At 36.4% G+C, this 26,214-nt stretch overlaps 3 protein-coding genes across 10 annotated transcripts; 2 read left to right on the top strand and 1 right to left on the bottom strand.

Annotated features, from left to right (window-relative positions):
* Positions 1 to 591: 591 nt before the first annotated feature.
* Positions 592 to 6,774, top strand: MEE12 (maternal effect embryo arrest 12). Of its 5 annotated transcripts, none has more exons than XM_088486068.1 (5): positions 592 to 1,047; positions 3,123 to 3,884; positions 4,594 to 5,388; positions 5,509 to 5,642; positions 5,981 to 6,774. In XM_088486068.1, exons 2-5 carry the CDS (start codon positions 3,242 to 3,244, stop codon positions 6,632 to 6,634), a joined length of 2,226 nt encoding a protein of 741 aa, XP_088342194.1. In that variant the 5' UTR covers positions 592 to 1,047; positions 3,123 to 3,241; the 3' UTR covers positions 6,635 to 6,774. The 5 variants fall into 5 exon arrangements, with proteins under 5 accessions (XP_088342194.1, XP_016201803.1, XP_020978645.1 ...); XM_016346317.3 differs by having other exon boundaries at positions 615 to 1,047; positions 3,207 to 3,884; XM_021122986.2 differs by having other exon boundaries at positions 619 to 1,047; positions 3,237 to 3,884.
* Positions 6,775 to 8,181: 1,407 nt separating this feature from the next.
* On the top strand, positions 8,182 to 11,540 carry LOC107642829 (multiple organellar RNA editing factor 3, mitochondrial). 4 transcript variants are annotated; one of them, XM_088486065.1, is made up of 7 exons: positions 8,182 to 8,553; positions 8,738 to 8,924; positions 9,101 to 9,618; positions 9,705 to 9,802; positions 10,142 to 10,207; positions 10,320 to 10,587; positions 11,003 to 11,540. In XM_088486065.1, the coding sequence occupies exons 3-6, from the start codon at positions 9,242 to 9,244 to the stop codon at positions 10,550 to 10,552; spliced, it is 774 nt and encodes a 257-aa protein (XP_088342191.1). In that variant the 5' UTR covers positions 8,182 to 8,553; positions 8,738 to 8,924; positions 9,101 to 9,241; the 3' UTR covers positions 10,553 to 10,587; positions 11,003 to 11,540. The 4 variants fall into 4 exon arrangements, with proteins under 4 accessions (XP_088342191.1, XP_016201800.1, XP_088342192.1 ...); XM_016346314.3 differs by having other exon boundaries at positions 8,194 to 8,553; positions 9,154 to 9,618; XM_088486066.1 differs by having other exon boundaries at positions 8,194 to 8,553; positions 8,744 to 9,618.
* An 81-nt stretch (positions 11,541 to 11,621) lies between these two features.
* LOC107642828 (cytochrome P450 71D8) lies at positions 11,622 to 14,459 on the bottom strand. Its single transcript, XM_016346310.3, has 2 exons — positions 13,337 to 14,459; positions 11,622 to 12,381 (listed from the first exon to the last, which is right to left on the bottom strand). Exons 1-2 carry the CDS (start codon positions 14,222 to 14,224, stop codon positions 11,770 to 11,772), a joined length of 1,500 nt encoding a protein of 499 aa, XP_016201796.1. The 5' UTR covers positions 14,225 to 14,459; the 3' UTR covers positions 11,622 to 11,769.
* Between the last annotated feature and the right edge of the window lie 11,755 nt (positions 14,460 to 26,214).

The raw sequence follows: 26,214 nt of genomic DNA, 5'->3' as shown, positions 1-26,214 counted from the left end.
TAATTTATTAATTAGTTTGTATTTATTTATTAAAAAAAGAATATTAATATAATGAATAAAAAATATTATTTAAAGAATAATACGGACAAATAAACCCCTAACCAATTTAAATTTAGAGACAACTAGGTCCCTATCCATTTTTTAACCTGACACATCAGCAATTTCCGTCAAGTTTTCGCCGGAAAACTGACAGAAAGACCGGGTTGGCAGACGAAGTACAGGGTCAAGAACCGTAATGGAACGTATTTTTGGTTAAAGATCGTCTTGTCATTTTGGGAAATAGACAGGGACCGGATTGGTACTTTACCCCCTTTCTTAATACTCAATTGATATACAACGATTAAAATTATTGCTTCTTAATTCTGTTGAAACCAATATTCTGAAAACCGGACTGGATCGACCGGTTGAAGTTCAACCGGAAACTGGCAAAAAAACGGTCCGGTCCAGTGTGTAAAACTGCAAAATTAAAAACCGTTCAAAAATTGTTGAACCGGCCAGTTACCGGTGGGTCGGACCGGACCGGAATCCGGCCGGTTTACAGAAAACGACGTCGTTTCCTTCCTTGAAAGGCAGAAAGCACGCGTTATCCCCATTCCCCCTTCTCCAACTCCTTCCTTCAGCAAAGAGCAAATTGCCCTAGCCTCCACCAAAGAAAGCAAACCCTAGCCTCCACCAATAGTTGTCGCCGTCTGTCGGAGTGAGAGACTGCTGCCGCCGTCCATCGCATTCAAGAACTTCTGTCTTCGTGCTCTCGGGCCTCTCGCCGGATCCTCCACGTTGGGTGCTCGCATCTCGCCGTTCTCCTCTGTGCTCGGCTGCTCGCGCCTCCCTCCGCCAGTGAGTGCTCGAGCTGTGCGTGTTGGTTGCTGCTTGTCGTCCGTCGTGGTCTCTGCTCGATTCTGCCTCCCAGTCTCACTCGAGTCTTGTCTCAGTCACTGGCATCTCGTGGTTCGACTGTCTCGTTGCCGGCGGCAGAAGCAACTCGTGGGGTTGTCTCTTGCTTCGTCGCCTTCCGTGGGGTGGTCGCCGACTCGCTGTCGACCGTTGGTGAGTCCCTGCACCATCCTTCCCTGTTCTCTCTTTCAGATTTTCCTTCTCCCTGTATTTTTGCATGTTGCTGAATTGCTAATCAAATTTTCCTTGTTACTAATCTAAATGTTACTGTAAATTGGGACTTTACTTGGATTTGTTAAATTTGTTGCTGTAACTTGAATTTGTGGCTGAATTTGTTGCTTCCTAGTCACAGAATCAGAACAGAATACTTAGTTAGTGCTTTGTTGATTGGCTTTGCTCACTGATTGTTGCTGAATTGCTAATCAAATTTGCCTTGTTGCTAATCTAAATGTTACTGTAAATTGGGACTTTACTTGGATTTGTTAAATTTGTTGCTGTAACTTGAATTTGTGGCTGAATTTGTTGCTTCCTAGTCACAGAATCAGAACAGAATACTTAGTTAGTGCTTGGTTGATTGGCTTTGCTCACTGATTGTATTTGATGATAAATTTTAAATTGATAACTTTTAAATTTTAAATTTGCAATTCACTGTTCCTTCAGTATTTTTTGTTGTTGTTAATCATTGTGATGAGCTTTATTAAAATTGGGCTGAAAACTGTTGAATCTTTTTTCATTTTTCATTGTTCTTAACTTCTGTTCTTATTAAAAAACTTGCTATTGGTGATCTTTTGATTTATTATATGCTTCATGTTTTTAATTTCACTCTGCTTCTAGGCTTTGAAATCAGTTTATGATAACTGTGATGCAATTATTTAGTTGGATATCGGATGTAATTATTGAGTTCAAGAGATTGAGTTTTTGATTTGCAAGGTGATTTTTGGTTGATTTTTTATTTAATTTGGTAATGGTGTTTATGATTGTGGTTATTTCAATGCATATTTGTCTCTGTGTTATTAGTCAAAGTCATGTCAAGGCCATGCAAATTTATTCAATGTAGTTAAGCATTACTTGCCTAGTCCAGTATGTATGCTCTCTGGTTCCCTAGAGTAAACATTTTGTGAATTCATAAATATTATAATGTTTCTTGGAGACAAATTCACAGGGGGAGCATTGTATAATCTCATGTTAACAACAGAGACAAAAATTCACCTCACTACACTACATAATCATGCATCTAAGCTCATATCTATTTCCAGTTAGTTTGTAGTTTTGTACTATACACGATTTGTACATATCATCGTAAAAGAATAAATAACATTGGTTACAATTGTTTGCTGAAAATGTGAACTTAAGTCATGAAAGTTGTTTGTATAATGTGAGATTTCAATGAATAAGTAGCTTTGCATTGTATTCAATGATTATGTTGTCTGAATGATAGTGTTGTCATGAGACAAAAAATGGGATGAGTTATATTTTAGGATGTTTATTTATAATTTTATTTTAAAACAGTTTTTTCGGTTGAACCACGGTTAGACCGGTTGGACTAATAAACCAGTAAACCAGTAACTAGAGCGGTTTGATGACCGGTTCGGTTCTCAGAACCTTGGTTGAAACTTGTAATTTACTGAGATTAATTTTTTTGTTTGTATTCCTTCTTTTTTTGAAGCACAACAAATGTGCATTTTAAGATGTTCAATTCAGTTTTAGTTGTTTAATTCTATACTCCATTTTCTTTAAGTTCTTTTGTTACTGGAATAATGAAGAGTTTTTTAAAATACATACATGTATTTGTATCATTATATATAACTATCGAAATTTTTGAGTTAATTTTTTAGTTGTGACTTCTTGTTGATTAAAAAAAATTTATTTTAAAGATGGAACATTACGTGTATTCTAAAATTATATATTAAATTTTTAATAATTTTATTTTATATTTATTTAAACTGATTTGGTTCTTGCAACTTTGTTTAATATTTAATTTTGACTGTTTATACTTAAGAAAAGATGTCAAACTCGAGAGAGAGTACTATTCCCAGTATTTAGTTTAAAAACAGTGTTTTAATTTTTTTTTATAAAAAAAAAAGACAAAAATTAGAAATGATCATAAAAACTATTTTTTACCAATCCAATACTCCAATAGGCCAAATTTGAACTTTTTTGGCATTGAACCCGCTATTGAAGATAAAAAAAATATTAGATGGCTTCTTATTGGGCCTCCATTACTTTAGTCTTCAAGTTTCAGGTATTCAGGTATTCTTAATTCTTGTATGAACTATGAACTCTTCACCTAGTTTGGCGCCTGCGCTTCACAGTCACAGCTGGTCTTCACTTCACTTCTCCAGATGTCATGGCTGATATTGATCCCCACACCTTGACCTGCCACGCCTGCGGAAATGTCGGCCTCGTCGACGGCGATGACGGATTTTTCTACTGCAACCGCTGCGGTTCCCGCTCCGAGGATGTTGTCGACACCGCCGTCGACGACAACGATCTCTACAAAAGCGGCGGCGCCTCCGCCGGCATATACCTCGCCAGCCAGCAGCGCCATCGAACTTCAACCGTCGGAATCAAAGCGGAGCCAATCTCCCAGTACGACTCACAATCGGTTCTCCTCCGCAACCTCGGGTTGGACGACGACGACAACCAAACCCCTGGCCGGAGCAACGCCGTCGAGGTGAAGAGAGAGGAGGAGAATTACGCTCCGCTTTTCGGCGATATTCACTCTGTTCCCGAAGATTTTGCTGACGTGGCTGGCGCCAATGTTCTGAGCTTTGAGGATTACCAGAATGAAGTTAGGATGAGGTACGTGTTAGGGTTGCAGATTATGGTTCAGCTTCAGTGTGAGGCGTTGGTTAAGGAGTTCAAGGTTACGCCTTTGATTTGCGGATTGATGCCGCCCATTTGGTTGAGGTTCGTGTTCGGAACTGGTGTCTTCAATGATGATTGGGCTGATCAAGTTATCCATGACTCTGAGATGCAGCATGAAGAAGGTCCTAACACTATCAATCTTCGCGTCTATTTTGCATCTTTACGCCTCTTTTGTTGCATTGCATTGCATCGCATCAATCTTTATTTATTTATTTTAATTTCTGCACATGCACTTTTGAATATTACAATTTGATAAAATGATTTAGTCACAAATTTAAGAAGTTTAAGGTAGCAGTACTTGTGCACCGTAGGTGTTTGGCTATTTGCCAATTTAATGGCTTGTGATTTTTCATATATGTTCATGAAGTCACAAACATTGCAGGGTCTAGTTCTGAACGTGCTAATCCATTTCTATATATAGGGAGGGTCAAGATTGAACATGATTTCCGATATTTGGTTTATTTTTGTTTTCTTCCACGGGTGCGTCATTGTGTGTTGGTCTTGAAAGGCTCTAGGCTAAATGCTTTTTGTTAATTACTGGTGAAGTTCAGTGAAACTTGATATTAAGTTAGCTAAAAATTTAATCACCCTAGCATCTTGTGTTTGATTAGTCACAACTCAATTTGGCATTCATTAAGCTTAAAGTTGATTTTTAATTATTGCTATCTTAACAACAGGACGAAAGGATTGGTTATGAAGTTATACACTTAATGTTTAGGATAGTTTCTCCTTTCCATTGCATAGAATGAACTTTTCTTTCTTTTCTTTTGTTTGAGTCATCTGTTCTTGTAATTCACTGAGTTTATTTCTCCCTTGGTAACTTGGTTTCAGAAGAACCCGAAGATCGTAAGACACGGGCTAAATACAGAGATGAACCCTACAATTTATATGGTCAGCGTGCCGTGATGATATGGTTCAGGGCCTTAAAGAAAAGGATTCCACCATCCTGTACTCTTGCTGTTTCTTTTCTGGCATGTCATGTTGCAAGGGAACCTGTCCTTCCATCTGATTTAATCAAGGGGACACTGGAAGGGAAGATTCCGTATATTTCTGCATTTGTTGAAATTGAAAAGCGTCTTGGACGGCCATCAAGTGCATGCCCTATTAGTTCAAGTGTGATGTTCAAGCCTCAGCGAGTTCTTACGGTGCTGAAACTAGAAACATTTGCTGCATCAATTGCTCAGTTCATAGGCTTGGAGCTACCTCCTGTGAATTTCTTTGGAATAGCACGTAGATATCTTCAGAGATTATCTCTTCCTTCTGAAAAGATTCTTCCTCATGTAAGCCGCATATATGAATGGGCCATGCCTCCAGATTTGTGGTTATCCTTATCCGAAAGACATTTTAAGCTACCTATTCATGTTTGTGTGATGTCAATTCTGGTTGTAGCAATAAGAATGTTGTTTAACATAAATGGTTCGGGAGAATGGGAGAAAAGTTTGTCCAACAAAGGTAATACCAAAGACAATGGTGAGAAGGGTACATCTTTTTCCTCCCGTGATAGACCTAATTCTAGTGAAGAAGATTCGGATAAAGACAAAATGAAACAACAGGAAAATGAATTAGACACTTCAGGACTTCTCCAACACCTTCAAGCAATATATAATGATCTTGCAGATATCCAAGGTGCTCTTTATTTACCAAGATCAATCTGTTTTTAGCCAATCTTTATGAGTATATATTCTAGTTTCCTCTTATTTCAGCAAAAGTTAAAAGATTAGCTAACACCCAATATTTTATTGACAGAGTATTCAAAAGACCTGTCAACATATCTCAAACACTGTAGGGATGTTGTCTTTGCTGGGTCAGAGGCGTCATATGGGAATTACGAAGAAGAAAAGATGATAGAGTACCTATGGAACTTTTATATGAATGAAAAGGTAATTCAAGGCTTGATTGAGTTGTACTTTTGGCACACACAATCTTTAGAATTAAAATATGCCGTAACCACTTTCAACTTCTTTCTTCTTTCCCTTGGTGCATCAAGAGGGAAGTTTCCCCTGTGGTCATGATCTCTTGTCTTCGGGACATGAGCAATGCCTGTGGACTTCGATTTTTATTCTCACTTATTTTTCATCAAATGCGAATACATTTGTCAACTCATGTCTATCTACCATCTAATGTAAAGTGTTTTGACTTGTTTGTCCTTGCTTGCTAGCTACATTGTGAATAATTCTTTCTAAAATCAATTCTTATTCAATGATATTTTGTATATCAGGATACTAAGCCTTCAGTACATGGAGAACAATCTAACAGTTCTCTTAATCAAACAAGGTCGAGGGATAATGCATCGGTTGGTAGGACATCTGAGAGGGAGAGGACAAGTAAAGAACATTCTAATCAGCCATCTCTTAATGATGCCACCAGCCTTGGAAATCATTTGCCTGAAAATGTGGATAAAGATGATGGGGACAATGACAAGGACGATGATTCCTCAAAGAGTTTTAGAGGCAGTGATGAATCAGATTCCAATGCGCACAGTTCAGAAAAACCTCATGTCAAGGAAGCCATTGCACGGATGAAGTTAGACATGGAGGAGAATAGGTTCTACTATATACCACCTATTGTCAAGAAGAAAAGACGACACGATTATCTTCACTATGTGAGGAAGATAGATGAAGGTGCCTTGGAGTATGTTGCTCATGCTGATTACTACATCCTGCTTCGGGCTTGCGCTAGGGTCGCACAAGTTGACGTTCGGATTATGCATATTGGTGTGTTGAAGCTCGAAAGAAGACTTGCTTGGTTAGAGGAACAGATCAACGAATGCTTGCAGTTGAAACCAGAGAAAATTTCTTGCAAGTTCTGCAGTGATGCGTCCCCTGAAAATGAATCTGATGATGTACCTGGGCTGTCAGATTTGGATATTTGAGAATTATTTTTCCTTGTTATAGTTTAAAAATCAATGCTTCGTACACATTTTTATGGTTTCAAACATAACAGGTTAAGATGGAAGTTTATTATGAGGAAAATTCTAACGTGCTGAACGAAAGATTCTTCAGCACTTGCTGATGCAACGTGTCATACCCGTGTTCGAAGTAGTGTTTTGTATATTGGATGAGTGTTATCTGATCGTGTTCAGTTGTGGGTCCCCTGTTTCAGAAAATGTGCATTCTAACTTATAAGTAACACTATTGACTTTAGTTAGTCAAAATAATTATAATATTTATTTATTTTATATCTGGTGGTTTTGAAATTTGGACATAGATAAACTTATCTGATCACCAAAAAACAGGTTAAGGAAGATTTTGGAATCATTTTTGCATGAAGAAAAGATAAAAATAAAACTGTTAAAAAAATTTAAAGGACAGTGGGCCTACAGATAGAAAAAAAACTTAGGTTGAACCAAAATTGTTAAATTTGTATTATCTCGGATGATGTAATTTTAGATGTAATGTAATTAATATATTTTTTTTGTATACCAAAAAAGTATATTTTTCTTAATATAGTCTAATGAATACAAGAAAAATCACAAAATAAATTATAGTTAATAACGAGAGTTATAATTACAAGTACATCAGCGATATGAGATGATAAAATATGGTTTCAAAATTTTAGATATTGAAAAAATTGGATATAAATGATTAGGCTTTTTATGTATTATTTTTTTAATGGTTATTAAAAATAATTATAAAAAATTGTAAAATATTATACTCAAGTGTAATAAAATTTTGAAATTGTTATAAAATATAAAATGTCATTATAATAATGTTAATAAAATATTATGTGAAATTTGAGATGGAAATATTTTTCAATATATAAATTAAATGTAATTGTCAATTATGAAATATCATTAGAAGGAACACGTAATAAGTATATACTATACGAGACTGTTATTTGTTATCATTTGAATTTTCAAATATTAGTACATATTTTAAAAAATTAAATTTCTTAACTCATTTGTTTTTCTTAAATATTGGAATGGATTCATTTCTTTTTTTTATTATTTAGAAATTCATTTTTATGTTTCTTAAGGCAACAATGATCCAATAATATTTTTTAACTTGCACAACATACTCTCTGGCCAGACAATGTCTTGACATACGTCCATTCTGAATAAACAGAACAAAAAAAAAATATCATTATCATATTAAATTTATTTTCTTAAATTAAAGTTATTATCATATTTTAATCTATTTCTTAACCACAACTTATGACACACTATGGTCGAACGTAAGATCTCATACTGAACCATCTGCCATCGACTGCAGTTGTTCCAAAAATAATTAATGAAACACTTTAACGGAATACGTGTTCGCCCCACCAAATGACATGTAGCGTCAACAGCTGCTGAAGGATTTTTCTTTCAGCATCATAGAAGCTCCCTATGAGTATAAACTTTATGACCAACCACACCCGTATAATTAAAAAATGACATAAAAGAAATATTTATGAACTACTATAAATTAACTTGGCTGCGAATCCTAATTTGTTTTTCTACGAGTGCAATACTAGAGCTAACATACAATACTATGATGGCATCACATAGATGTTGGTAACTAGAACAAAAAACTAAATGAGAACATTATGATAAAGTTATGGATTATAAACAGTGGGAATCAAACACAAGGCATGTTTAGTCACCAAAAAAAATTAAAAAGTCACCAAAAAAACACAAGGCATGTTTTCTTCCAATTGCCAAGCCAGCGAGTTCAGTCATGTCTACATCTTCAGGCTTCATCCCACTGGGGAGTTCCCAATTGAAATGGTAAAGTAAGAGAGCCAAAGGAAGTGTAACGCTGGCAACACCAAAAGTCATGCCAGGGCATATTCTTCTTCCTGCCCCAAATGGTAAATACTCAAAATTATTCCCTTTGAAGTCTAAGGCTGTATTGACTGATTTGATTCTTACATAGGTGCTATTGATTTGGTATAATTAGTTGAATTTAGTTTTTAATTAGGCTGTAAATCATCAATTCACTGATTTATTGTTACTGGTTCAAATTTTCGGAATTTCGATTCATCGATGGGGTAGAATCAGAGGTCGCTGATCTACGCTTTCGTTTCTCGCGGGACCGTGATTCTCGCCGAGTACACTGAATTTTCAGGGAACTTCAACTCCATCGCTTTCCAGTGCCTTCAGAAGCTACCCGCTACCAACAACAAGTTCACCTACAACTGCGATAATCACGCCTTCAATTACCTTGTTGACAATGGATACAGTATGTTTTCGCACTTTCTTTGCTTTGTGTTTGTGTTGCTATGCGTCATATAGAGATTATTATTTCAGATTCTTGTTATTGATTTTGGATTTGATGATGATTATAAGATATGAGATGTGTGATCTTGTTGCTATCGATTGTTGTCACTGTGAATGAAATGAATATTTTGTTGTTAGATTAACGATAGGGTTTAAAGAGATTCTTCCTTTAATTATTTGGGTTGACAAAGTGGCCCAACGGCCCAAGGGTCCAAGAGAACAAAAAGAGGAATACAAAAAAACATCACCCCTTCCTTAGGCTGGAGCAAGGAACAGCAAATGGCGTACTGGAACGCCCGGCGCATCCTAGCATCTACGCTCTCACGAGCTCTCTCTTCGTCTTCCTCTGCACCTGCAACCGTTTCTCGATCTCGTTCTCGCTTGCCTTTTGCTCTGTGTGCCGCCAAACAAACACTACCGGTTCCTGATTGTGCGAGGCTCCACCGGGTTCGGACCAAGTCGTCGGGTTCGGGTTACTCGCCGCTGAACGATCCCTCTCCCAATTGGAGCAACCGTCCGCCCAAGGAGACTATTCTTCTCGATGGCTGCGACTACGAGCACTGGCTCATCGTCATGGAGTTCCCCGAGAATCCCAAACCCTCCGAACAACAAATGGTTGATGCCTATGTCAAAACACTAGCTCAAGTTCTTGGAAGGTCCTTCTTTCTCAACCTCAATGCCTAATTTGCTTCTTTTTTCTTTCCTCCTGTTTTGATTTTTGAGTTTTCTGCTAACTATGTAGTGAGGAAGAGGCTAAGAAGAAGATATACTCTGTTTCCACTACTACATATACTGGTTTTGGCGCCCTCATTTCCGAAGAGCTTTCTTACAAAGTTAAAGGTAGGTTTTTACCGCTACTTTCTTTCTGATTCCTCTTCCCATCAGCTCTTGTCTTTCATTAATGTCGAAGCTTATTAGATTTGTTTTCATTGCTTGCATGTGTTAAATTCTGATTTGCAAAGCATTTTTGATATCATAATTGCTTTGTATTTAAAAGACTTCTCAAATTATTTCTGTGATGTTTAAATACCTTTTGGAGTTGGGGCACAAGTATCATACTATATATATATATATATATAATCAGAATTGGTGTTTCACATTTATTTGCCCGTCATTCACTCTGTATAATTGTGTGTTGTAAAATATGCTTAACTATTGCTATTTTTCCTGCCGTAATAGAGTTACCTGGAGTTCTTTGGGTGCTGCCGGATTCATATCTTGATGTTCCCAACAAGGACTATGGGGGTGAGTTTTGGACCCTGACATAATCAACATGTAATTTGATTGTTTGATCATTCTTTCTTTTTTTTTTTTTTAAAATTATTGGTTGTTTTGATCATGTAACATGAATTTTCAGGTGACTTATTTGTTGATGGGAAAGTGATTCCAAGGCCGCAGTATAGATATTCTGAGAGGCAACCAACTAGGAGTAGACCTCGGCCACGGCATGACAGGCGTCGTGAAACAATGCAGGTTGAAAGGAGAGACCCTGTTCAAAGACAGGACTGGAACCAAAGTCAGGGAGTACCTATGCAGCAATCGACTCCAATGAACAGTCAAAACTCTCCTTCTGGTGGACCAAAATGTTAAACATGATCTCTGCTTGACAAATTTCCCCCATATAAGTAAGAGAACTTAGTAGTTGTAGTGGAGAATTCTGATTTAAGTTCTGAATCTGAAGGCATGTTGTATGTCCGTGGTTTTTTATTTGGAAATGACTCTGCCTGAACTTGGACATCATATGATTAGAATCTTTAGTATCATTATGATGATGTGATATCCAATTCAGATCGTTTACTATTAAATTGATAAACTTTTGGTTGATTGTACTTATCTTAGTATTCAAATTCTCGCAGCATGGATCCTTAGTAATCTGGTTATTTTTTTGCCAGAGCCAAAGCAGTTCGCCTTTTGGGATACTGATTATTTTACATATTTGTGTCTGTAGCCTTTTTATCTGGTCAAGTGTGAAATCCAAGTGTATATGTATCTTGGTGATTTTGATTATGACTAAGAGTTCTTTGTTTATTTTGTTTCAAGTTTTGTTACTAGCAGCTGGCCAAGTCTATAACCAACAATTAAGCACCATTAGATAATACCGGAGCCAAGGGATTGCTCAGATATTTGCTTCAATAATTTCCTCCGACCTTGGGCTTGGAATGACGTAATTGAAGATTGTTTATTTCGAATGTCTATGGTAAAATGACTAGCAAAACAAGTTGAAGAAGAGTCAGTTCAAATTGGGATTTATTTTGAGACTGGATAGACGCAAGTGTCAGAAGAATTACAAAATTTGCACAAGTTGACGTTCGGATTATGCATATTGGTGTGTTGAAGCTCGAAAGAAGACATGCTTGGTTAGAGGAACAGATCGACGAATGCTTGCAGTTGAAACCAGAGAAAATTTCTTGCAAGTTCTGCAGTGATGCGGCCCCTGAAAATGAATCTGATGATGTACCTGGGCTGTCAGATTTGGATATTTGAGAATTATTTTTCCTTGTTATAGTTTAAAAATCAATGCTTCGTACACATTTTTATGGTTTCAACATAACAGGTTAAGATGGAAGTTTATTATGAATATCAAGGATCAATGTAGTCATGTAGATAAACTTTATGACCAACCACACCCGTATAATTAAAAAATGACATAAAAGAAATATTTATGAACTATTATATATTAACTTGGCGGCGAATCCTAATTTGTTTTTCCACGAGTGCAATACTAGAGCTAACATACAATACTATGATGGCATCACATAGATGTTGGTAACTAGAACAAAAAACTAAATGAGAATATTATGATAAAGTTATGGATCATAAACAGTGGGAATCAAACACAAGGCATGTTTTCTTCCAATTGCCAAGCCAGCGAGTTCAGTCATGTCCACATCCTCAGTCTTCATTCCACTGGGGAGTTCCCAATTGAAATGGTAAAGTAACAGAGCCAAAGGAAGTGTAACGCTGGCAACACCAAAAGTCATGCCAGGGCATATTCTTCTTCCTGCCCCAAATGGTAAATACTCAAAATTATTCCCTTTGAAGTCCAAAGAACTTTCTTCAAATCTCTCAGGTATAAAACTCTCAGAGTCGTGCCAGTATTGGGGATCTCTTGCAATTGCCCACACATTAACCATCACTCTTGTTTTGATTGGTATAGTATAGCCATGAATGTTGGTTGCTTCGGTGCATTCTCTAGGGATCAACAATGGAGTTGGTGAGTGTAACCTTAGTGTCTCTTTGACCACTAGCTTTAAGTAACTTAGATCTTCAATATCGGTTTCATGAATTGTTTTCTTTCCTCTAAGTGCTTCTCTTAATTCAGCTTGTGCCTTTGCCATCACTCTTGGGTTCTTTATCATTTCTGCCATGGCCCATTCTATTGTTGATGCTGTAGTATCCGTTCCAGCAGCAAACATGTCCTGTAAACAGTTGAAATTTATTATTATTATTATTAGCCAGTTTTAATCTCAAGGACACATTTTAAGAGTTTAATAATAAAAATATTATAATTTTTTTATGAATTCAATGTATTGAAGATGTAAAAAAATTATATTTGACTTTCACTTGAGAACTTCAGAATCAGTCAATAATTTTCATTTGAAAACTCCAAAATCATTATTATTCTTTGCATTATTTTTAAATAATTCTTGGTCAGATTTTATCATCTCTTACAAAGTTACTTTGCAGGCTGCAACCACATAATAATTTTTTTATTATATATTTTTAAACTATTACATGATGATGAATTAATATAAAATGAAAAATATTTTTCTCTTCATATAGCGTTTATAAAAATTATCACTATCAAGCAATTAGACAACTTTTTAAAAAGTAATAAACATTAATTTACTCGCAATTTCTTTTTTTTTTTAAGTATTTGATTCGGTCAGCATATTTATAAAGATCTTGTTTTATATATTTTTTTAATAAAATAAATCATTATTAAAATAATTAAATTTGACATAATAAAACAATAAAATGGAATAATTTAACTTTTTATAGCAGTTTAATCTGACTTTTTCTACCAATTAATTGATATTTTTTGTGACTCATAATATGATAATTAAAGAAATTATCTTCTCAAAATTGTAATTATTTTATTAAATGTGATTTTTTTATTATTAATATTTTTTATATTTTTTATTCTACTTAAGAATTATATACTGAAAGAACATATTTTACAATAATAATTGACAAAAAAAATTGAGACATTTCTGATATTCAAAATTTTTAATTTTTAAATTTTTTTACGAACACATTAATACTAAGTATTTATTATAGTGTTTATATATAGTTATCTAATTTATTTCAAAAATTAATATTTATTTCAAAAAATTGCTGGTTCCTACACTCTTTTTTTGCATTAATACTAACCTCAATGACGGCTTTGACGTTTGCGATTGTTAGCTTGGTCTGGAGACTGCTATTTTGTTGGACTCTCAATAGAACATCAACAAGGTCTTCCTCCTCCGCATCGATCCTACCTTCTCTTTGTTTCTTTTGATGTTCCATTACGATGTCCTCCAAGATCCTATCAAGTTTCTTGTGCAGCTTCTCCACCTTGGACTTCAACCCACTCAAATAATACAGAGGTTTCATCGACGGAAATAAATCCGCCCAATGAAATCCTCCAAGGATTTCCATTGCTTCTTTGATTAGAACCACAAACTCATCATGCTCCTTGTTGTAGCTACCAAAAGTCGCCCTGTAAACAGAAGCGTTTATCAAGGAGAAAATCATGTCACTCAGATTGATCCGTGAACCCGCAGATTCACGGACCGTCTGAATGAGCTTTTCAGCCTCGGCTTCTCTTATAGAAGCCAGAGACTGAACCTTTTTCACACTCAAAAGCTCTAGAGTACATATCTTGCGCATATCTCTCCAGTAATCGCCGGACGGAGAGAATGCAATATCTGCAGGGCCATATACAAGGGTTGGAACAGCGGCAATAAAAGGCCTCTTTTGAAAACAGGCATCATGGGTTTTGAGAACTTCCTTGGCTAGCTTAGCGGAAGATACAACCACTGTGGAGTTCTCACCGAGTTTGAGGTGCATGATGGGTCCATATTTCTTTGCAAGTTCTCTGAAAGCACGGTGTGGTAATGGTCCTGCTAGAGCAAGGTTATGGATGTTACCAATGATGGGTAATTTCCATGGACCAGGGGGGAGTTTATAGGATCTTGGTTTGGAATATTTTGCAAGAAAATGCAAGACTGTGAAGACCAAAATTGCAATAACCAAAAAGTAGGGTTGAGGTTCCATGTTATTATTAATTAAACGAGCTCTATATCTATATGACGGTTTGTGCTTGTAATGATTTTTGCTTTGATTCTGTCCTATTTATACAATCTTTAATCTATGTATGTAAACGTAAATGATAAAGCTAAGCGTAGAAGCTAGCTGCTCTATATATACAAAAAACTTATTTTGGAAGATAAACTATAAAATATTGTATATATATGTTTCAACATAAAAGGTAAAATTTCTTTCTAAACGCATTTTATAAAATTCCTATTCAATCCATCATTTATGAATAATACTACGTGATTTAGCTGATGTTTTTTTTTTATCTATTTATTTATTAAATTTTCCAATTACAATACTATTAGGAGTAGGACTCAGTACATAATTGTCATTTCAACTTTTTACTTAATTGATGTTTTCTCTTTAGAAAAGTATAGGTAAAGAATTTTTAACCAACTAATTTTAAGTAAATGTAATTAATAATTATTAATTTTGTATTTTTTAAAAAATAAAATTTAAATAATCACTAATTAATAATAATTAATTAATATAGAATACAATTCAAAAATATTTATTGATTTATTGTTGGCTAAATTCTTGTTGGTTATCTAAAGAAATTATTTTTTTTTCTTCTTCTGTGTTTTAACGCAAAAAAAAAGGGCTAAATTAAACATGCATGTTGTTAAGCCACTACTAGTATTATTTTACTAAATAAAAGCGATATAATTTTGGTGTGAACATAACTATAACTATCCATACTAAGGTGCAAACTGAATAGTGTGGTAGGTGGCATCGTGTTAGACTGTTAGATGAAATTTGCGATTTTCGGCAACCTCAATTTGCCAAATTGAGGTAACTTAGTTCGATTTCGCTAACTAAAGTTGTAGTATTTTTCAACTAAATTTTTTGTGTTATTTTTTAATGTCATTCAACTAAAAATTTTTCACAATTCAAAAAAAGATTATGCGTTGTATAGCTAAAATTTATGTATCTTGTTATTTAATTAAAAAATCTGTACAATTGAAAATAGTTTTTATGTTATAAAATTAAAATTTTTATATTTTTCAGCTAAAATTATATAACTACAGTATTCTTAACTAACGTAGATTCTACTCCACCTTATTAAAAATCTAAAAATATAATATTTTATATTAAACTCTTATATTTGCGTATAAATAAGTGAACTATTTTTCCTCGTCAAAGAAAAAAGATACTTCATATATATATATAAGTATCTATTATATGAGAGCAATTAATGTGACGCATTTTGATTCAAATGAATTGCACGTTTGTCTCCGGAAGTAACACTCAGCAATTAGATTATTTCAAGATTTTATTTGTTCCTTGACTTCTATATATCTCATGTTGAGGTCATGAGGTTCTAGCAAATAGGAAGCTAATTAAGTATTGAATGGCACATACAACTAACCAAGTTCTTGCAAGTTGTGGTGGATGGAAGAGGATTTTTTATTTTAATAAATAAAATAAATGTAATATTTATCGAAATAAATATTTTTACGATAAATTATCGATTTAAATTTTCTTATCATATTTCGTTCATTATAAACGAGATAATTTTTTACGTAGTAGACGAGATTTGACAAGTCATTGACACGTGTATATTTTGTTTACTGTGTAAACGAGATATATGTATTTTTTTTAAAAAATTTAAAAATAATAAAAAATATTAATATTATCAATAATCCAAACTTTTAGCATGTAATTAATACATAAAAAAATTGGTAGAAGAGATTAAAATGGATATGTTTGATCAATTAATACTCAAAAAGAGAAGTTATTTAATGAGAAGCAATAATAATATTGATCATTATGATATTCGTCATCATGATAACTAACTGAGAATTGAAACGGTTATCTGTGAGAGATAACTGTTTCAATTTTCTCCCTACTATTCCATCAATTTCTCTTAATAATTGGCAGTTGGTTATTTTTATTTTTTAAATTTAAATCAATCCAATTGGATCATAATTTAAACTAAAATTTTTTATGTACTCTTTTTTATTACTAATTGATCAAACATATCCATTTTAAAAAATTTTAAATTAAATTATGATCCAATTAGATTGATTTAAATTTAAAAAATAAAAATAATTGTTTATTGGTTAAGAGAAATTGATGGGATAGTGGGAAGAAAATTGAAACGATTATCTCTCACCTAGATAGTGGAGATAACGTGAGAAATAACCATTTTCATTCTCACGTAGTTATCATAATAACCACTATCATATTGGGCATTAAATAATTACTTATTAGAAAGGAATGGCCATAAAAAATTATATTTCAAATTTTGATGTACTCACATGCAACAAATAAAATTTATATATATTTCAATATAATAAACAAAAAAAAGTGAATATGGAAAAAGCAAATGTATAATTAAAGATATATTTGTAACTTCTCATTATTAATAGAGTGCTGGAAATATATTTCTAACTGTCCATCTCATTATATACCAATAGAGTTTAAATCACGTGTATTTAAATTATATTTTAAATTTTTAAATTTTTAAACAGCGGATAGTTAGAAAATAGGTAACCGTATTAATAGTGGGGAGTTTAATGATTTTCAAGTAAACGTGTTAGTCCCTATGGTTTAAAATGGACTAAAATTGATCAAACATATCCATTTTAATCTCTTCTACCAATCTTTTTATGTACTAATTGTATGCCAAAAATTTGAATTATTATTGATATTATTAATATTTTTTATTATTTTTATTTTTTTTTAAAAAAATACATGTATAAACGAGATATATATTGTTTAAAGTATAAACAAAATACATAAAAAATTATCTCGTTTATACTGTAAACGAAATATAACAAAAAAAAATTTAAATCGATACATTTTTGTAAAAATATTTATTTTAGTAAATATTATATTTATTTTATTTATTAAAATAAAAAATCCCAATAGAAGATAGTACTAGATTTTTTGAATTCGTGGCAAATTCAAACAGTTGCAATAACTTTAATTACTCATCACATGATTAAAACAAAAATATTATTTATACATTAAAATTAATTATTAAAATTAATTATTAATATATTTATATATAATTATATATAATTTAATTTATTTTTAATATATATTTATATTTTAATATATTTTATATTTATGATTAATTTTAATAATTAATTTTAACGTATCGTCGTTAAAATATATAATATAATTATTTTTTTTGGTGACTATATAATATAATTATTTGACGAGTCAGTATCGATACAAAAGAGAAATTATAGTTTAAATGCTTGCTTATGTCATATATATGGATCGGAATGGACTGAACTAACATAATATTAATCGATTTTGAACCGGTATACACATGAAAACATTTCCACTCTGCAGGCTTAATCTAACTCGCGACGGACTCTAATATCTAGGTGACTTTTCAATAGAATGAAGAAATTTTTATAATACTTTTTTTTTCTTATATATTTTTCTTGACCGTGTCTCATTACCCAATAAAAAAATGTGTCTAAGGAATAACGATAGAGTCTATATCATTATCAGTCATACATGAAGATGAAGTAGAACAAAATAATTTCCTTCATATATAGTATTCACTAATGCTAATTTCATATAACTCTAAATAAATAACTACCAAAAAGAAAAAAAAAAAACTATTTTTTCACTTTTTCTTTCAAAGAATATTCTCTCTACTAGGGGTGTTCATGGTTTGGTTAATTCAAAAACCAAACCAGTTTTTTGGTTAACCAAAAATATAGTATTAGTTAATTAACCAAAATGGTTTTAAATGATGAAACCGGTTATTAACCGGTTAATTTTTTTTTTTTGAAAGAAAGAGCTCAACACTCAAGTGGAGCAAAGTAATGAGTCTAGAAACAAGAAAATTAACTCATATGTCATTTCTGGCATAGCCATCAACAACATTGAGTTATTAACCACACCACTCTGTAACACATGAAAATGACTGATTCACACAGTCTACAACTCCTGTTGTCTTACTATGGAAGATGACATCATTCCATCGTAGCCAAATAATCCATAGCACAGAAAAAAACCCAGCTAGCCAACGCTTCCGTCGCTCCTTCCTCACTGGCATGGATCTCCAACTCTCAAAATGCTCTTTCAAGTTTCCTGGTGCAGTCCACCTCTGACCAAAAGCTGAGATCCACGCACACCACACCTGCCAAGAGAACTCACAAGCAACAAACAAATGGTGTACATTCTCAACATCTTTCTTACACAATACATATAAGTTATCATTCTGTTGTAGGATTCCCAGTCTGCATAGCCGGTCCTTTGTGTTGACCCTCCCTACTAACACGAACCAAGTGAACAGCTCAACCCTAGGTGGGACTATTCCTTTCCAAATATCTTTTGTGAACCTATAGTTGTGAAGCTCCTCATCCAAGGTTTGTTCCTGCAATACCTACACAAATGAGTTAGTAGAATAAACTCCTTCCTTGTCAAATTTCCACACCACTCTATCTTGCATATCTGCTATGAGTCTGACAGATTGCAAGATCTGCAGCAGCTGCTCCAATGTATCGGTCTCCCATTGGCGTAGTTTCCTCCTCCACTGGAAGTGCCAAACCCACTCTATCCCATCCCAAAACCCACAGTCCCTAATTACTGATCCTTTTTGGGTTGAAATCAAGAAGAGTCTCGGGAATAAGTCTTTCAACTTTCCCACTTGGAGCCATGTCTCCTCCCAGAACCTGGTGGATCTACCATCTCCTACTTCCAAAGCAAGGCCATCAATCATCTTCTGCCTGACATGTTGCTCTTTTATTTGTACTTGACATATATCTCTCCACGGTCCCCCTCTCTTTGGTAGCGTCTGAGTTGACAACAAGTGATTCGGGTTCAGGCTATTGCAGGAGCACACAATCTTCTTCCATAAAGGGTAGTCCTCCTTTGAGAATCTCCACCACCATTTAAATAGTAAAGCAGTATTACGGATAACGGCATCACCCACCCCCAACCCGCCTAACTTCTTTGGTGCTTGGACCAATTCCCACTTCACGAGAGCCATTCCAGGTTGTCCATCATCCTTCCCCCAAAGGAACCTCCTCTGCAAGGTAATAATTCTTCTAGCAACCGCACTTGGCATCTTATACAAACTCAGGTAATAAATAGGTAGGCTGTTGATCACCAACTTAATGAGCACCAGCTTTCCAGCCTTACTAAGGACTTTTGCTTTCCACAGGCTCAATTTTTCCTCGATCTTATCTAAAATCAGCTTCCACGTTTTTACCAACCGTGGATTTGCTCCTAGGCTAATGCCAAGATACTTTACCGATAGGGTTGCCTCCTGACACCCTAAAAGCTGACACATTCTGCTAACCCACTCCTGACTGCAGTTCACTGGTATCAAGTTAGACTTCTCAAAGTTAATGCTCAAACCAGACATCAATTCAAAGCACCTCAGAAGTCTCTTGTAGTTCCTCACTGTTTCTTCTTCCGGCGGGCAGAATAATATAGTGTCGTCAGCAAATTGTAAGTGTGACAGCTCTATATTATCCCGCCCGACTAATAGTGGAGATATCTGACCGTTCCTTACCGCCTCTCCGATCATCCTATTTAGCACATCCACCACTAGAACAAACAAAAACGGCGACAATGGATCACCTTGCCTTAGACCCCTCTCCATCTTGAACGGTTTTGATGGTGAACCGTTGATCAGAATGGAAATAGATGCCGATGTAACACATTCCTTTACCCACGCCCTCTATGTTCTACCAAATCCCATCTTTTCTAATACAGTGTCCACGAAGCACCATTTAACTCTGTCATAGGCTTTTTGGAAGTCCAATTTGATAATTGCCGATGCCTTCTTTTTCTGTTTCAACCACTGCACCGTTTCACATGCAATTAAAGCTCCATCATGTATCTTTCTCCCTTTCACAAACGCACTCTGTGATTCCCCAACTAAGCCTGGCATCACACTCCTCATTCTTCGTGTCAGCAATTTAGAAATAACTTTATAAATACAGCCAACCATGCTGATAGCTCTGAGATCCTTAATCTCCTTAGCCCCAACAAATTTCGGCGCCAACGCTACCCAGGTGATATTAGAGTATGCTGGTAGTTTTGCTGTTTCAAAAAAATTTATCACAGCTGTAGTGAACTCCGTTCCTATCTCATTCCAGCACTTTTTTATAAAATTCATATTGTACCCGTCACTCCCTGGAGCCTTTGAAGATTCACAGTCCCACACTGCCTCTTTTACCTCCTCTACTGTTGGTAACACCTCTAGGCCTTCCGCTTCCTCCCTCTCTAAGCGATTAACCAATCCATCCCTAAAACTCACCTTTGGAGACTCTTCCTGGTGGTACAGGCGTTTTTTATTAAAGTCCCGAATGGCAACTTTGATCCTTGCTTGGTTCCTCACTGTCCTCCCATTAATCTGTAGTGACTCAATCCGGTTATTTTGTCTTCTTGCCGAAGCAACATGGTGAAAATATTTTGTGTTCCTATCCATCTCCTTAGCATGGCGGGATCTAGACATTTGCTTCCAGTGAACATCCTGTCTTGCATACCACTTTTCACAACATCTAACTAACGCTTTTCTCCTTGCCTCCAATGTACCATCATAGTGTCCACTACTGACCATATCATCCACTTTCTTTATTTCTTCCTCAAACCTCTTTATCCTTTCATTCAAATCACCAAAATGCTGCTTATGCCATCTGCGGAGTGGTACTGACAGTGCTTTCATCTTCTCTAGGAACTGCATGTTACCTAATTCTCTCCATTCTTCCTTTACCGTTCTCAAAAACCCTTCATGCGTAAACCACGAATCCAAACTTCGGAATGGTCTTGGGCCTTCAAATTTCCTGCTGTCTTCCATGATCATAGGGCAGTGATCTGATAATCCTCTTGGCCCACCCCTCAAACGCGTCTCTGGGTATACATCCAGCCATCCCAATGAAACTAGGCTTCGATCAATACGACTGCATGACTGTCCCCTAAACCATGTATACTTACGGTCATTTAGTGGCAAATCAACCATCTCCATGTCATTTATCCATGATTTAAAATCTTCCGCAGACGAAGATAAGCTAGTCGCTCCTTTCCTTTCTTCCACATGCAAAATTTCATTAAAATCTCCCAAAAATCAAAGAGGCACCTGACACAGTCCTGCAATATAACTCAATTCTTCCCACATGGAGTTCTTCTCAGCTCTCACATGCGGTCCATACACTAGGCAAACAACACAATGAAAATTCTCTTTTACCACCATTCCTTCTATGCACAACCATCTATCTCCTTTATAGCAGTTAGACAATTTAAAAACCATTTCATCCCATATTAACAATAACCCACCAGAAGCCCCGCTTGAATTTACAGACTCCCAACATGCTCTGTTACTTCCCCAAATACGTACTACATCATATTTAGTGATAATCTCTTTCTTTGTTTCTACCAAACTAAACATTTCCAATCTAAACTTAGTTTTAAAATTTTTTAACATACTAAACTTCGCAACACCTCCCAACCCCCTTATATTCCAAGAACTCAAAATCATTGAACAAAATTATTGCACACCTGTTTTCGGTTTTTAGGCCGACTCCTTCGGGCTTTTGCTTTTTGCTTCGCTTGACGTCGTTTTAGAGCAATTGCTTCATTTTGCTCCTGTAAGATAGCCATGATGTCCTCCTCATCACTGTACTGAGCACCTGACTCTACCGCTAATTTCCAAGCCTCTTTGTTCTCAGCCATTTCCTGTTCGAAGCTCGGCCTTTGTTCCTCACTTGTTATTTTATCCCCGCCATCCGGATCTGACCCCATCTCTGAATCCGACTCTGAGCCGTGCAGGTTTCCTTCATCTACTTGCCCATTCCCGAGACTATTTGGCGCACCATCCATCAAGGTTTCCCCTTCCTCTTGTCTCAATTTTGTTGTGCTTTGGGTCCGGCGTTCCTCCCCCGGTTTATTACGTCTGCTGTCTCTGCCGTTTTCAGTACTGTTTCCCGCGGCTGCTGCGTCGCTCATCATTCCCAAGCCTTCAATGTCATAGGATGCCCCTTGTGCTTGCATTACTACTGTATTTCTGCCAATTTCATGCCTCCGTTGTTGTTCCTCTGTATCATCCTTGGTGGCTTCTATAACCGCGATCTTCCTTCCTTCAATTCCCCCAATCACCGTCTCCCGTGTGGCGTCCTCCGGTTCGTGTAGCTGTCCACTGCCACCTTCCTTATTGCTTCGCATTACATCCCCTGCGCCACTCCTATACCCAGCCTTCATTTGCGCTACATCACCGCTCCGAGGCTGCTTCCTGTGGCTGACTAGCATGGCGGAGGATTTGGTCGCCTCAGCCTCAGGCCGCCCGCGTCCCGCCTCCCGTCCGTTTGTCCTCGCGCCTGCCCACCTGCTGTTAGGAGTCGACGCCTGCGTATGGAGCTTGCCCAGATCGTGGAGTTCCTGCCAGGTCAACAAGGAATCCGGGTCAGTCTCCACCCGGTCAGTAGGTCCATCAGCAACTTCATTCAATCGGGCTCCTTCCTTAGCCCATGATCCATTCCTTGTAACAAGCTGGTTGGGCCCATCAACAACACATTCCAATCAGGCTCCTTCCTTCACCCATACTCCATTCTTTGTAGCAAGCTTCTTGGGCCAAGTAATTGCCAGCCCATTACCCTTATTTGCATTATCATTTATTTGAATTCCATAACGGTCCTCGTAATTGGTAGAAACTGTATCCTCCGAATCAATATCCTCATTAATATCACTTGATATGCGAGAATCATGAATCACCTTTAATGCCGTGTAATTAGCGCCCTCATTAAGAATATTTGAATTCTTGTTGTTCTATTCATCCCATTCTGCATATGAATTTCCCATCCTGCCCTTATCTTGTTCCTCGCTCCTGTGGTCTACCGTCATCAACACTGCCGCCATGTCCCAGCCACCGACCCTCCATTCCTCAACACAGTTCAAAGTGTCGTCAGTCCCTTCTTCCTGTACCTCTTCTCCCGCTAAAGTGTGTTTGCCTCTCATATCATTTTTCAATTTCAAGAAACATTCCTCTCGATACACCTCTCCACCGACTTCCTTTACCATGACGTCAAACCCACTTGTGCCTATTGTAACATGTATCCATTCGTTAATCATTTCGAAACTACACGTATCAATCAATACTCTGCCTACACTGAACGAATTACACGATTCCGTCAGGCTATCGCATGCGACTACCTCACCCCATTGCTCTCCTATCCTGCGGAACGTATCCCTTGACCATGCATGTAATGGAACTCCATAACACTCCAACCAAACTCTTCTTGACTCACTCTTCTCAGTCTCATCCCATCTCCAAACTCTATGGAACAATTTTAATAAATCATTCATTCTGAAGGTGTAGGCTTCTTCCGCACTAAGCATCGTGTCAAACGTTAGCATTGCTTTATACGCTCCCAACTCCTTTACTTGCATCACACACAGCCATTCCCTATGAATCTTTTGCTCTAGTGCATTAAAATCAATCGCCAATTTTGTTCCTCCTACAATGCTTCTTTGTAGCCAGACTACATTCTCATTCGCTATTGGTACTTCAACCTTCTTTTCCCATCCATTATCACTTGGATCCTTCCTGGGAGCCTCATATGGTTTCTTAACGACTTTGTCTTCAGCTACTCTGTCCCTCCTCATTTGTGGATTTCTTTCTCCTGCATCCTGCCTGTTGATCATCTTCGCTTCCTTGCCCCTCATATTCTGCTTCAGAGATCCCCTTCTATACTTTGCTTCCCCCACAAAAATTCTATTACCTCTCAGTATCATACTGTTCATCTCTGCAACAGCTTTTAAGGCTCCTCCTTTCGTAGTATACCGTACAAACGCAAACAGATAGATGTGTCCATTTTTGTTCTTCCGTGATAAGTATATGTCGATGATCTTGCCTGTCCATTTGAACATATTATAAAGTTCTTTTTTTGATATATCCTCCGGCAAGTTGTCCACAAAAACAGAGAAGGAGTCAAGCTCCAAGCGTTGATACTCTTCTTTGTTCCAAACCCTAGGATCTTTACCATGTCTACTCTCTAAAGGCCCCCCTGTGTATCCCACCCTCAAACGCTCTCTCTCTCTCTCTCTCTCTCTCTCTCTCTCTCTCTCTCTCCATAGTTAAACGTTTATTAACCGGTTAGTAAAATTTAAAACCGGTTTTTAACCAATTATTAAAGCAAAAATCGGTTTTTAAAAAATAATCGGTTTTTATATAAAAAACCGGTTTTTACATTAAAAAATTGGTTTTTTATACAAAAAAAAAACCAATTTTTATACTAAAAAATTAGTTTTTATACCATTAAATTGGTTTTTACATGTAAAAATAGATTTTACACAAATTAATATTTTTACATACAAAAATTCAAATTTTTAAACTTTTTTTTAATTGAATTTTTTTAATCTAAATTTTTTTTCTTTCTAAATGATACGAATAACATTTGTAAATAATGAAATCACTTCGATTGCTTTCGTTCCTTTTTCTTTCTTATCTCTTTTCAACATTTTCTATAAATAATTTTTTCTAATATAAATAATTTTTTTTCTAAATGATACGAGTAACTTTTTCTTATCTCCTTCTTTCCATCTCTCTCCTTTTCTCTCCCCCTCCTCTTCTCTCTTCCTTCTCTCTCTCTCTCTCTCTCTCTCTCTCTTTCTCTTCCTCCCTCTCTCCCATTTTTCTCTCTCCCCCTCCTCTCTCTCCTCTTCTCTTCATTCTCTCTCTCTCTCTCTCTCTCTCTCTCTCTCTCTCTCTCTCCTTTCTTTCTCTCTATCCTTCTCTCCCTCTCTCTCCCCTTCCCTATTTCTCTCTCCCCTCATCTCTTCTCTCTCCCCTCCTCTCTTTTCTCTCTCTCCTTATCTTTTTCTGTCTCTCTCTCCTTCTCTCTTCCCATCCTCTCTCTCCTCTCTCTTTCTTTCTGTTTGTCCTTTTTCTCTTTCTCTTTCTCTCTCTTCTCTCTCTCCTATCCTTCTTCTCTCTTCTTATCTCTCTTTCTCTTTATCTATCTTCTCTCTCTCCTATCATTCTTCTCTCTTCTTATCTCTCTTTCTCTTTATCTATCTTCTCTTCCTCTCTCTTTTCTCTCTCGCTTTAGAAAGAAGAGGAAAAAAGAGATAGAAGATGGATAGCGATTGAGAGAAGGTTGAAAGAGAAAGAAAAAATAGAGAGTAAAAAAAGAAAGACGAGGAGAGAAAAGGAAGAGAGAAAGAGGAGGAGAGAGAGAAGATGGGAGAGAGAGAAAGAAGAAAAGGAAAGAGAGAGGAGCGAGAGAGAGAAAGAGAGAAAAGAAAAAAAAGAGAGAGAAAGAGAGGGGAGGGAAAGGAGAGAGAGAGAGAGGGGGGGGGAAAGGAGACGGGAGAGAGAGAGAGAGAAGGGAAAAGAGAGGAGGAAGGAGAGAGATATAGGAGAGAGAGAGAGAGATAGGAGAGGAGAGAGAGAGGAGGAGGAGAGATAGAAAAAGGGGAGAGATGATTAGAGAGAAGAAGGGGAGGAGAGAGAGAAAGAGAGAAAGGAGGGGGGAGAAAGAGGGCAAGGAGAGAGAGAGAGAGAGGAAGCGAGAGAGCGGAGAGAAGGAGAGAGAGACAGAGAGAGGGAGAGAGAAGGAGAGAGAGACAGAGAGAGGGGGAGAGAAGGAGAGAGAGAAAGAGGGAAGGGGAGAGAGAGGGAGAGAAGGATAGAGAGACAAGGGAGAGAGAAAGAAAGACAAGGTGGAGAAAGAGGGAAAGGGGAGAGAGAGAGAGAAAGAGGAGGGAGAGGGAAGAGAGAGAGAGAAAGAGAGGAAGAAAGGGAAAGAGAGAGATAGGGGAGAGAAAGAGGGAAAAGGAGAGAGAGAGAGAGAGAGATGAGGAAGAGATGATGGAAGGGAAGGAGAGAGAGAGAGAGAGAGGGGGAGAGAGAGAGAAGCGGAAAGAGAGGGAAAGGAGAGGGGAGATAAAGAGAAAAATGAGTGAGAGAGAGAAGGGAGAGAGAGGGGGGAAGGAAGGGGGAGAGAGAGGGAGAGGGGGGGGGAGAGAAATAGGGG

This window comes from Arachis ipaensis, chromosome B5 (genome assembly GCF_059453495.1).
Source record: "Arachis ipaensis isolate K30076 ecotype BB chromosome B5, ASM5945349v1, whole genome shotgun sequence".
NCBI lineage: Eukaryota > Viridiplantae > Streptophyta > Magnoliopsida > Fabales > Fabaceae > Arachis > Arachis ipaensis.
This window is presented reverse-complemented; position numbering and strand designations above follow the sequence as displayed.

Bases quoted from the DNA above. Each gene is read 5' to 3' on its own strand.
- MEE12 (XM_088486068.1), top strand. From the start codon at position 3,242: ATGGCTGATATTGATCCCCACACCTTGACCTGCCACGCCTGCGGAAAT. The intron at 3,885-4,593 runs GTCCTAACACTA...ACTTGGTTTCAG, and splicing joins TGAGATGCAGCATGAAGAAG to AAGAACCCGAAGATCGTAAG. The intron at 5,389-5,508 runs GTGCTCTTTATT...TTTTATTGACAG, and splicing joins TGATCTTGCAGATATCCAAG to AGTATTCAAAAGACCTGTCA.
- LOC107642829 (XM_088486065.1), top strand. From the start codon at position 9,242: ATGGCGTACTGGAACGCCCGGCGCATCCTAGCATCTACGCTCTCACGA. The intron at 9,619-9,704 runs GTCCTTCTTTCT...CTAACTATGTAG, and splicing joins CTAGCTCAAGTTCTTGGAAG to TGAGGAAGAGGCTAAGAAGA. The intron at 10,208-10,319 runs GTGAGTTTTGGA...ATGAATTTTCAG, and splicing joins TCCCAACAAGGACTATGGGG to GTGACTTATTTGTTGATGGG.
- LOC107642828 (XM_016346310.3), bottom strand. From the start codon at position 14,224: ATGGAACCTCAACCCTACTTTTTGGTTATTGCAATTTTGGTCTTCACA. The intron at 12,382-13,336 runs GTTAGTATTAAT...AACTGTTTACAG, and splicing joins ACGTCAAAGCCGTCATTGAG to GACATGTTTGCTGCTGGAAC.